Source organism: Ursus maritimus, unplaced genomic scaffold, assembly GCF_017311325.1.
Source record: "Ursus maritimus isolate PB19 unplaced genomic scaffold, ASM1731132v1 scaffold_27, whole genome shotgun sequence".
Classification (NCBI taxonomy): domain Eukaryota; kingdom Metazoa; phylum Chordata; class Mammalia; order Carnivora; family Ursidae; genus Ursus; species Ursus maritimus.
This window is the reverse complement of record NW_024425230.1, coordinates 37,397,603-37,410,089: the sequence shown is the minus strand read 5'-3', so window position 1 is coordinate 37,410,089 and position 12,487 is coordinate 37,397,603. Positions and strand designations below refer to the sequence as shown.

General features: G+C 47.0%; 1 protein-coding gene across 2 annotated transcripts in view; it reads left to right on the top strand.

The window, feature by feature from the left end:
• The first annotated feature begins 673 nt into the window (after positions 1-673).
• The window catches only part of SLC24A1 (solute carrier family 24 member 1), a 29,619-nt gene continuing 17,805 nt past the window's right edge, over positions 674-12,487 (top strand). For both annotated transcript variants that reach the window (XM_040643093.1, XM_040643092.1), the window contains exon 1: positions 674-3,067. In XM_040643093.1, coding sequence (XP_040499027.1) covers positions 1,169-3,067 — 1,899 coding nt within the window. In that variant the 5' untranslated portion in view covers positions 674-1,168. The remainder of the gene's footprint in view (positions 3,068-12,487) is intronic.

The window sequence follows — 12,487 nt, the reverse complement described above, 5'->3', positions numbered from 1 at the left end:
GAATATTTTTTCAGAGCCCTCATGTTCTTCTTCCCCTCCTGAAGAATATAAAATTAAACCTATATATATATATAATTATAAAATTAAAATTTTATATAAAATTAACCCTTATGTAGCACTTGATTCTGTACAATGCTTTACATAGACCTTATGGTTTTTTACTCTCTCAACATTCCTGTGACATAGGTATTATTGTTACTATTGTTATTTCTATTAAAATAAATTAAACTTAAATTTAAAATATAATGAAATGGCACGGGATAAAAAGGTTACACGGTTAAACCGAACATCAGGATATACTGAAAAGTAAGTCTCCCTCGGACCCTGACCTCAGTTTCCCTTCTCCAGATGTCCTTCCAGGGATCATCTTTGCATAATCAACCCATCTGCTCTCACACTGATTTCACAGATGAGGCAGTGAGGTTTGCCTATCTAGAGGCACAGCTGGAAAGCAGCAGGGCTGGAAATCCAGGCCTTTGACTCCATTCTCCATGTTCTTCCCACCATATCACACTGTCTGGGAAGCATCATGACATTAGCTTTGTCCTCTCTGGATGATCCTGTGGAATTATTTTAAGTGGGTCCAAACTAAAAAACCAAAAAACACCCACGTGCAGCCTTGATGTCTGCCTTCCACTGCTGCCTGTTTGTGTCTAAAGCTTAAAATCATGTCTCCTTAACTTCCTCCTGCCTTTGACAAGGTGAGATCTGTGGCCTGGGGCACCAACGATGGATGACTGAGCTCCCGGCAACTTAGGCTTGGACCTGAGGGGTGCTGGCAGACCTCTTGCAGGGATCCTGGGCTGTTGGTATGCCTACACAGCACAAAGGGCCTCTAATGCTTTTTTCCCATGATAGGCATTTTTCTCTGGAACAGGCAATAGGGGTAGTTTGGTTCCAGCAGAAACAACTGCCTCCTAGCACAAGGACCCTTCCGTGAATTGTCATCACTCTTCTAGGTGAAGGTTCAATGGATCCCAGCTCTCCTCTTAGGGGCAAATAACCTCTTTTTTTTTTTTTTTTCTTTTTACCCTCTAGGTTTGTGGATACCCCCTGGCTGGGCTTCATGGAGAAATCTTCACTGATCACCAACCTGAATCCCAGAACAGACCCCGTCTTTCCATGGACAGAATGAGAGGTCTTCTGTAACCAGGCATAACTGGCCATCATGGGGAAATTGATCAGAATGGGAACATGGGAGAGGCGGTTACTCCGGCCAAAGCGGCTACGTTGGAGTCGCCTCCTCTTCCTGTTGGGAATGTTGGTCATCGGTTCCACCTACCAGCACCTGAGGAGCCCCCGGGGCCTCCCCTCACTGTGGGCAGCAGTGTCCTCCCAACACCCTGTAAAACTGGCCAGCCGTGACCTGCCCAGCGATGATATGATGATGGTGAGCAGTGACCCTCCAAGAGCTAGCTCTGAAATGGCAGGTGACACATTGGTGTCCCAAGCTACAGTGAGCGGGGATGAAGCAACACCTGGCATAGCAATGGAGAATACCCCCAATCCACCCAGAAGGACAGCCAACACCACTCCAACAATACCCAAGAATAACTACAGCCTAACAGCAGCAGATACAGAAAGAATGAAGGAAGACACCACAGCCACACCCAGTAGAGTACTGAATCACTACGCCCCAACTTCAAGCAGGCCAACAGTAAAGAATCATACCCCAACAATACCACCCGGGAGAGAAAAGCAGAGCTACCACCCAACTGAGGCCGGGGGAAAGGTGAAGAAATACACCCCATCTCCATTTGTTAGACTAGTAGGCAATTATGCCCCATCCACACTTATGACAATGACAAAGAGCCATGGGATCACCCCCAGCACAACACTGAAAGACAGTGAAACTATGACAACCACCAAAATATTGGAGGCCAACCCTTCCAAGAGAATGGTAGAGGAAACCCCCCCAACTACTGTCAAGGGAATAATTCATAAAACCCCAACTTCCCTGATACATGACATAGAAACAAACATCTTGACTTCTCCAAGGAGTATGACAGAAGAGAACACCCTGACTACCCCCAGAAGAGCGGACAATAACAGATCAACCAAGCCCTGGGGGTTAGTGGGAAAGAACGAGCTGACAACTCCCCTTGGAACGGTCCTGGAGCACACCACAGCCGTCTCTGAGGGGCAAGTGACAATACACAGCACAACAGGCCATGGCCCAACAGAAACCAAAGCCCCTACGGCCTGGAGTATTAGGAATCCCTTGTCTAGAACCAGTGCGTTGACCTTCGGAATATCCTCCACCACCTTTCGGGGGTTGGCAAAGAAACCTTCTACAGCACCCAGGACCTCACCAGCCTCAGAGGTCAGGGCAAATCCAACCATCCAGGTCCCTCACTGTGTGGTTGTGGAGCCAGCCCCAGCGGTGCCCCCTGCTCCCTCCCCCAGCCTGACAACAGCTACGGTCCCGGAGGCACCCAGTTCCAGTCCCTCAGCACTGCCTCCTGGCTGGCCAGACCTTCACTCCAAGGCAGAGTACCCCCCGGACTTGTTCAGCATAGAGGAACGGCGACAGGGCTGGGTGGTCCTGCACATCTTTGGCATGATGTACGTGTTTGTGGCCTTGGCCATCGTGTGTGACGAGTACTTTGTCCCAGCCCTGGGTGTCATCACAGATAGACTACAGATCTCTGATGATGTGGCAGGTGCCACCTTCATGGCTGCTGGAGGCTCTGCCCCCGAGCTCTTCACCTCCCTCATTGGTGTCTTCATCTCCCACAGCAACGTGGGCATCGGTACCATCGTGGGCTCTGCTGTGTTCAACATCCTCTTTGTCATTGGCACCTGTGCCCTCTTCTCCCGGGAGATCCTCAATCTCACATGGTGGCCCTTATTCCGTGATGTCTCTTTCTACATCCTTGACCTGATAATGCTCATTCTCTTCTTCCTGGACAGCCTCATTGCCTGGTGGGAGAGCCTGCTGTTGCTGCTGGCCTATGCTTTCTATGTGTTCACCATGAAGTGGAATAAGCAGCTCGAGGTCTGGGTGAAGGAGCAGCTCAGCAGGAGGCCAGTGGCCAAGGTCATGGCCCTAGGGGACCTCAGCAAGGTAAGGACAGGCCGGCTTACATTTCTGTAGTCCCTTTGGGGCAAAAAGATGGGGAGAAACCAGTGACTGAAGAGTGGAAATTGCTGGGTCAGACCTCAAGAGATGGGTGCTCTGGTTCCCTTTGTTATTCATTCAACATTTAAAGTCCTATTCTTTGCCAGGCGCTTGGCAAGAGTGACCTTGGCTCAGCTCCCAATCACCCAGTGGTTATTACTACGAACCACCATTGGCAGGGGACGAAACTGAGGCCTAATGAAGTTAAAGCACTGTTGAAGGTCACACAGCAAATAGGCAGTGGAGCCAAGATTTGAACTTGGGTTGATCTGACTGGGTCTTTGGAAATGACATTTGAGCTGGGCTTTGGAGAATATCCAAGGAGATATCAGGCAAGGAAAAATGATAATCTCTTCCATGTGCACAGTGTTTAGGGTTCGTCTAGCACCCTCGCTCTCATTTAATCCTGTTTGTTCACATTCCAGATTTGGAGCTGGTGGCTTGGATGGGGTCTGACAAGGGGGAGGTTTTTGTTTTTGTTTTTGTTTTGTTTTTGATATATTGGAGAAGACGAGAGCTCCACTCATTCACTGACAAACTAGCCTTGGGTGCAGGGCCCTCTCTGTTGTCGAGTGGAGGCCAGATACCAGAGCTCCAACCCCGAGGCTTCTCTTGGCTCCAGAATTCTTTTGTAAGAATATCTTTGCCCCTGTGAGGGACCCTCCTTCTAGGTTCATTGCATGGTTCAATAACCTGGAAGATAAGATTAAAGTGGGGAAGTGATCTCTGAAAATTCATCTCAAAATATTTCTTGTTCCCTGACTCCAAAGGAGGTACCCTAGGGAACACAGACCCTGTTTCCTTCCTGATCCTAAAGCGTGCGTTTGAGCAAAGTTTGGCTCTCAGCCTGCCTCTTTCAGGTCTCAGAGAAGCCACTGGTGCGAGCAGAATTTTGTGTGCAAAGAATAGAAGGACTTAGCTACTTAATCCAGAGCAGTTTTGATGAGTGGGCAGGATGGAGACCAAATTCAGCAGTGTGTCTGGGAGATATAGAATGCAAGAGAGATGAAATGTACTTCCTTTAGGATTTCTGAGATGATGTGGTACTCTGACCAGAGCACAGAAGAAGGAGTCAGGAAATCTGGGTTCTAATCTGATTCTGCCTCTAACTAACTATGTGACCTTGGACGGGTCTCTCCCTTCCTTTCTCTGTCAGAAACGACAGAGTCCAACTAGTCACCAAAAGGTCCCATCTAACGATCATTGTCCAAGTGAGCTTAGTTCTGGCTGGCCCTGCACCGTGCTTATTTGGTCAACTGAGCTCCAATTGCCGTATTTGCAGACGACCCCAAAAGAAGCAATGTCCTACTCAAGCTTAGACAGCCAGCAGGCATCAGAACCAGAATGGGAACCCAGTATCCTAACTCCTCATTCAGTATTTCCTGTCAGCCTACTGCTCCATGAAGCCAGAAGCTTCAAAGAGAAAGGGAGGCTCAGAGCATTACATCATTTAATATGAAGAAATAGGGGCCTCCCTCCTAATGAAGTCCTCAGGGCATGCCTTGCTGAGGTCGGCCATGGAGCCTGGTACCGTCCTCTGACAAAAGCATCTAATGCCTTGGTATACATCAGGCCAGCAGTTCTCAAAGTGCCTCGGACTTGCCTCCCGGTCCTTATCAGTAATTCTGTTTTTATTTAAACTCTACAGATTCTGAATTTTCCATTTTGTGAGGGCTAGACCATCAAAGTAAAGCTTGTCAAGCAAGTGAAGCATAATCATGATTTCAAAGGAGAATTTGCAACCTACTTAAGGGACTTCTAGGGCGTTCGTAGCAGCTCTTTGCCAACCAGTGAGAGTGGTGCCGATCACAGCTCTGTTCTTCTTTGTTGAAGCAGATCCAGCATGAATTTTAACTAACAGCGTTATTAAAAAAAGAACAAACAGGTTGAATTATTGGCTATACTTGAAAGTCAATCTGTATTTATTTAAAATAAAAAATCTAGCAGTGCCTGGCTGGCTCAGTCAGTGGAACACGAGACTCTTGATCTTGGGGTTGTCAGTTTGAGCCCCACATTGGGTGCAGACATTACTTAAAAATAAAATCTTTAAGGGATGCCTGGGTGGCTCAGTTGGTTAAATGTCTGCCTTCAGCTCAGGTCATGATCCCAGGGTCCTTGGATCGAGTCCAGCATTGGGCTCTCTGCTCAGCGGGGAGCCTGCTTCTCCCTCTGCCTGCTGCTCCCCCTGCTTGTGTGCTCTCTCTCTCTCTGACAAATAAATAAATAAAATCTTTAAAAAAATAGAATTAAATAAAAAAAAAGTATAGTTAGTACTTTTCAGCATTAACACCTCCTCACTAAAAGTTAGTCCAAATAACAAGAACTATGGCTATTTTGAAATGGTTTTTTAAACATCTGGATATGGATTTCACCTCAGGTGTCTAAAAGCCAGAGAGAGAGGGAGGAAGAGGGAAAGAGAGAGAGAAAGAGAGAGAGAGGGAACTGTCTTTGCTTGTACATTTATGTCTGTGTTTGGCTGGCTAACATCTATGATCTGGTCAGAGGGAAATAGATTATTCTGCCTTCACTGATAGACTGAGAGCAAGCCATTCGGTTTTGAGTTTATGAAACCATTCTCTAGAAATCCGATCGTTGATCTAATAAACTGCGTTGGCATTCGTTTTCGCAGTTTATGCAAGTGTGCGTCCTTACCCCTGTAAACTGTTCTACTTTAACATGAAAATAAGCAAGCCTTACTCTCTCACTCCGGGCGATACATCAACTCCACCTCTCCCTGACTAATGGTTTCCCTCTTTGAGCATCACCCCAGGAAAGCAGGGGGCCAGGGAAGTGGTTTATTCAATCAGCCGTGCTCCAAAGTGAAGAAGTCAGAGAGAAGTGGGGGATGGCCAGAGAGAGTGGTAGGAGCCAGGGAGGGACGCTGAGGAGGTGAGGTCAGAGCCACAGGTGCTCAAGAAGTCCAAGCAGCAGGAAGAGAAGTGGAGGGCAGTGTGGGCCAGCTCCCTTTGGAGAGAAACCGGAACAGGAAAGACATCTGGGCCTCTTGCCAGCCTGCGGTGAGGTGTGGAGGGGGTGGCTGCAGCATCAGGCTCATCACTGCCACTGCCTGGGGAAACAATCTTCGTATCTCCCAAGAGGAGAGCCCGGGCTCTCGTCTCTAGCAGGAGGTGCATAAACATTTGGTTTAGTTTCCTCAGGAAACCCTAACAGTTCCGGGGCTCCAGTGCAGAGAGAGAAAGGAGTGGGGAGGGAATCCTTACTTGTGGAGGGCCTATTCCATACATACATGATCTCAACAATTTCTCACGACAGCCCTACAAGGATAGATTATAACCTCCGTCTTGCAGGTGAGAAAACTGAGGCTCAGAGAGGATGATTAACTCAGCCGGCTCCGTAGCTCATTGGTGGTTCTCACCACTGGCGTGTGAAACTGTATTTCTGGGTTTTAACCCAGGCTCCGCTGCAAACTGCCCTTGTTGCTCTGGGCAAGTTAGTGCGATTCAACAAACCTTTATCAGTAAGTGCTTAAATGAAAAGCAGTGTGGGGGAAAGATTGTGTCCCTTCCAGTAGAAGGGACGAGCACAGACAAGAGTGACTATAACAGAACGGACCGTATACAAAGTGCTACAAAGTCACTTTGCTTTCCAGCCAGGCCTTAGATTGCTTATGTAGAACGTGACTGGGATGATGATCTCATGCCGGGGTTGGCAGACTTCTACCATAAAGGGCCAGACAGTAAATAGTTGGGGCTTTGCAGGCCATGCAGTCTCTGTCACAACTACTCAGCTCTGTGGTTGTAGCGGGAAAGCCGCCACAGACAATACATCAAGGAACGGGAGTGGCCGCATGCTGTTTTCCCGAGTACAACGTCTTTGCAGGTTTTCTACCTGAACAACTTGAAGACGAGATCAGCACAGAATGATTCATTTCCTTCCTGAATATTTACCCAGCTGATATCTGTAGAGTTTCTGAGCTGGAGGGCCTTTCACTTTACTTTTTATTCTGCTCTGACAACCTAGAATTGGGATAAAGTTTTTTTGGGGGGCGGGGGGGGGCGGAAAGTATTCTAACCAGAATTCTCTTAAGAGCATTTCTAGAAAAAATAAATGGTGTAGCATCAGACATAGACACATCGTAACAATTTTAGAGCCTGTCTTTTGACACTGGCTGAAAAAAAAAATCAAAGCTAAGATATTTTAGACAACATTGGTCAAATTGGCATGTATTGGTTTGGGATGCCTTTTATGACCCCATTATCGACACAGTCTAACTTAGCTTGCTTTGAAACGTTATACCTGTGTATAAAGTATACCTGAATATAAACTATACACCTCTCATGAGCTTATTCTAGCCCGAAATGATAACTATCTGACTTGCCTTGACCATGCATAGTCACAGAAAGCCAACAACAGCAAACCCGATGCTCTGGCCTGGCGTAAAAAGCCTTCTCTGTCTGGTTGAAGCAGCTCAGACCTTTCTTTGTAGCGAGAGCTCCCAGCTTAGCTAGAAAGGACCAGCCATCTGCAGGAGATGCTGATGGGCAACATGGCCCGAGGGGCACCAGTGGTAAAAAGGGATCTGGGCAGGGAGGGGAACAAGCCTGTTTGGGGTCCCTTTGAGTCCCTATCCACAGCATGCCCTCAAGAATGCTTCAGAATGTGAAACTCTGGAGAAAAGTCTGCCACTCTTTCCGTAAATGCCTTGGGGGCTGTTTGTTTGTTTTTTTGTTTTGTTTTTTCCTGGCAAGGTTTTTTAATGAAACCAACCAACATGACCCTCTAAGCAGACAAACCAGGTCCTCCTAAGGCGGCCAGTCCTCCCCTTTCTTGTCAGGGTTGACATTTATCCCAAGGGCTTTTATCAGTGGCCTGTATAGCCAGCTGCCTGCTGTGGAGACAGCAGGACTGTGGACAGGAAGCCCTGTGAACAGGAAGGCCTCTCCAGCACCTGTGGACCCCACTCATGCTAAGCCGCAGGGAATCCACTAAGCTCCCAAAGAGCCCCTCCTAGCCTGTGCTGAGGGGTTCCCACCCACCTTCCTACCTTTTATCTCCTTCCTTCCCTCCTTCCTTCCTTCCTTCCTTCCTTCCTTCCTTCCTTCCTTCCTTCCTTCCTTCCTCTCCCTCTTTCTTTCTTTCAAGATAATATTCACACATTTTAATTTTATTTTTATTTTTTAAGTAGGCCCCACACCTATCGTAGGCCTTGAACTCACAACCCCGAGACCAAGAGTTGCATGCTCTAGTGACTGAGCCAGCCAGGTGCCCCAGGGTTCCCTCCTTTAACCCCTTGAATAGTTAGCTTCCTCCAGGTTGTCAGAAAAAGATGATGAGTAGAATTCTCAATTTTAAGGCTTTTCCTCATAACATTTCTTTAGTGTTCACCTACTAGTCGGTGCTAGCAGATGACAAAATGAACGAATAAGAAACAAATGAATAGGAACAGAAAAACTCAGCACCTGATCATGCCTGGCCCAATAGCTTGTTGTTTCCATGGATGCATGTGTGCCCGTAATTGAGATTTTACATGCATTCATGCCACACTGTAATACTTTCTCATAATGTGTATGATTTGATTAAATATGAAATTAGATATTCATGGCGTTCTACAAATAACAGCATGATTTCTAGATATTCTGCCCCCTGAATAAATTGGAAATAGAAAACCAACATTATTTAGTGTGGGGGAGTGGGCATATAGATGCTAAACAAGTAAAAAAAAAAAACAAGATAATTTCAGAGAGTGACAAGTGCTGTGAAAGAAATAAGCATGTGCGTGGTGGAGAGGGACTGGAGGTGGTGGGCCCCCTTTAGCGAGGGAGAGCAGGAGAAGCTTCTCGGAGGGAGAAAGGTCCAAAGAGAGATTTGCAGAACGAGAAGAAAAACCACCCCGTGCTACATGGGGAAGAACTCTGGAAGAGGACAGCATTTGCAGAGCCTCCAAGCCCGGAAGGAGCAAGGTGCATTAGAATAAAGAATTGGAAGCCAGTGTGGTCAGTGAGTGAGGGGACAGTGGAACAAGATAACGCTGGGGAGGTGGGAGTGGCTTCCTGTGGGGCCCTGTGGGTCAGATATGGAGTGTGGCTTTTAACAGAAGCTCAGCAGGGCAGGAAGTGATGAGGAGCCGTATTTAAAAGGGCGCTTCTATTTTTTTTTTTTAATGATTTTTTTATTATTATTATTATTATATTATGTTAGTCACCATACAGTACATCCCCGGTTTCCGATGTAAGGCTCGATGATTCATTAGTTGTGTATAACACCCAGTGCACCATGCAATACGTGCCCTCCTTACTACCCATCACCGGTCTATCCCATTCCCCCACCCCCCTCCCCTCTGAAGTCCTCAGTTTGTTTCTCATAGTCCATAGTTAAAAGGGCGCTTCTAACTGCTGTGTAGAGAAGGAACTGTAGGTGTGCAAGGGTAAGAACAGGGAGTCCATTTACGAGGCTATTGTGGGCATCCAGCGTTATGTCTTTGAGAGACGTTTTGAAGGTAGAATCATCTGGACTGGTGATGAAGTGGGTGTGAGGGAGAGACAGCAGGAGAAGTCGAGGATGCTGCCGGGTTTTCAGCTTGAGCAGCAGGGTAGATAGTGGTCTCACCCAGTGCAAAAGGGAAGACTTGAGGAAGAATAGGTTTAGGAAGACTCTAGAGTTTCCACTCAGGAATGATGAGTGTGGATGCCTATGTCACCTCCAGGTGGGTATGTCTAGGGGGCAGTTGCCCAAATGGGCCTGAAGCTCAGGATCAAGTTCCGGGCTAGAAATAGGAATTTGTGAATCATCGACAAATGTGTGGTAATTAAATCGAGGACTGGCTGAGAGAGAGAGAGAGTGGGGGTGGGGGGGGAGGCCCTAGGATTGTGCCCTAAAGAACTCCAATGGTCATTCCGCATTCATTCCGCAAACATTTATTGAATCCCTTTTATATGAGGCCTGTGTAGGGTCTGGGGTTACCCTGAGAAAAAGGCCCAGTCTCAAGTCCTCGATGAGCTCAGCCTGGCAGAGTGGGAGGTGATCCAGATTTTGTGGTGCCTGATACTCTCTAAGAAAAAGGATACAAGGGGCGCCCGGGGGGCTCAGCCATTAAGCGTCTGCCTTCAGCTCAGGTCATGATCCCAGGGTCCTGGGATCGAGCCCCGCGTCGGGCTCCCTGCTCAGCAGGAAGACTGCTTCTCCCTCTTACACTCCCCTTGCTTGTGTTCCCTCTCACTGTCTCTCTCTGTCAAATAAATAAATAAAACCTTAAAAAAAAAGAATATGAAACTATTGGTACAAAATCAAATACAAGGCCTTAGAAAGGGTTTGTGTAGGGGAGACATGGACCCTAGAACTTAAGTTTCACCAGCTCCATGGTAAATCCTCCTCAGTGGGGGAAGACAGATAAATAGAATTGATGTGTAATTGTATAGGGAAGCGTGTGGGATTTAGTACCGCAGAGAGTGGACATCTCCACAGACCAGCGAGTTAGGGAAGGCTTCCTCTGGGAGGCAATGCTTAGCAGAATCTTGAAGGACAAGCCAGGGGTTTCCTGACTGAAGAAGGGGTAAGAACTCTCCTGGGCTTGTGGAGAGGCCAAGGGAATGAGACACCGTGAGATCACAGCTGCAGTATCCAGTACGGTGACTACTAGCTACATGGACCTACTGGGCTCGTAAAATGGGAGTAATCGGAACTGAGATATGCTGTAAGTATAAAATGTTCGCTGGGTTTCAAAGGCTTAGTATGAAAAAAAAGGGCAAAATAGCTCATTGATATTTTTATATTAATTACATGTTGAATTATAGTATTTTTAGTATAGTGGGTTAAAGTATATTATTAAAATTAATTTCACATGTTCCTTTTACATTAAAAAATGTGTCTACAGAAATAATTAAAATTACGTATGTGACTTGGATTCTATTTCTCTTGGACAGTGCTGGGCTGGAGGTAAGAGGAGGCTGATAGGGGCTCAGCGGAGGAGTCTGGACTCCCTCGTGAGGACAGTAAGGCCCTAGGGTGCAGGGGAGGGACATGCTTTGTGCTTTGTTTAGAAAATCACTCTGGCTGAAGGATGGAGAATGAACTGGAAGAGGAACAGATCAGGAGTCAGGAGTGCTTTGCAGGACTGTAGGCAGGAGAGTGGAGAGATGAGGCGAAATCTGAGGACTTTAAGGAACTAGGTCTGACAGCTAGTTGGACGTAGGCTGTGAAGGAGAAGGAGGAATTTGCTAGACGTCTCGGTTTCCGGCTTAGACAAATGAGTGGATCAGGGTGCAAGACTGTACTCAGGAAAGGGCTAGAGTGAAGAGGCCCCCAGTAGAGTATAATCTGGGTGAAGGCAGGACTCAGATCAGGGATTCAGTAAATATTTGTTAAATGAATGTTAAAAAAAAATCACAGACTAAAATATGTGGTTCAGGAAATGTGTCATGGAAGGTCTAGAAGGGGAGAGGTCAACGATCAACTGCTACATCAATGGGAGATAGAAACTGGAAGTCAGGAGGAGGAGCCCCCTGAGGGGCTGCCGTGTTTGCTACCACAGGTTTCCATGAAGGCTGCAAGGGATCCCACTGCTCAACCTCAGCAAGAGGCATCGCAGGTGCTGGGGGCTTCGGCTGGCAGGAAGACCTCCTCTCGGTTTCCTCAGCCCCTTTGCTAATTTGCTTGAGGAGAAGGAGAAGGTGGGGTGATGAAGCTGAAGAAAGAGGAGGGGCAGTGGATTGGTGGATGTGAAATGTGTTTGTACTAAGGGCATATTCTGAAAACACCTACTTGCTGGGACTGCTACCCACAAAAGACTCACCATCCACATCTAAGTGGAGACAAACATTCATGTCCACTTACCTAAAATGTCAATAATTTGAAACAGAGCCACTAGGGAATAGAGATTTTGCCTCATTACCTTATTTATGCTTGGGAAAAGAAATGTGAGTTAGTAAACAATAATAACAACAACTACAACGACGACAACAGACTTCTAATGGGGATCAGGAGATCAGAGTTGTGACACTGTCTTTGTGAGTGTGGGCAAGTGACACACTCTGCACCTCCGTTTTCTCATCTATCAAAAAGCAGTAGTAATACTAACCTTGTCTGCTTCGTGGAGTTCATAGTCTTGGATGAGAAAGCGAAAGTGAAGGCCTTCAGAAAATGAGAAGTACGTGCTGAACTCAGAAGATATTGATGTGTGCAGAGTGATGAACTCATAGAGAAATATTTTGGCTTGAGTAAATCTGAAAAGCAGAAAAATCATTAGGCATGTGCAACATGGGGCGACAGTCAATCTCTCCTGCCCCTCTGTGGACAGAACTAGTTACCCGAAGGGCAGCCTGGCTCCTCACAGTTTTTGCCTCCAGAAACTCACTGGGTGAAGGTGGGACATGATAAATGGTGAGATGGCTGGGCCAGCAGGGGTTGGCG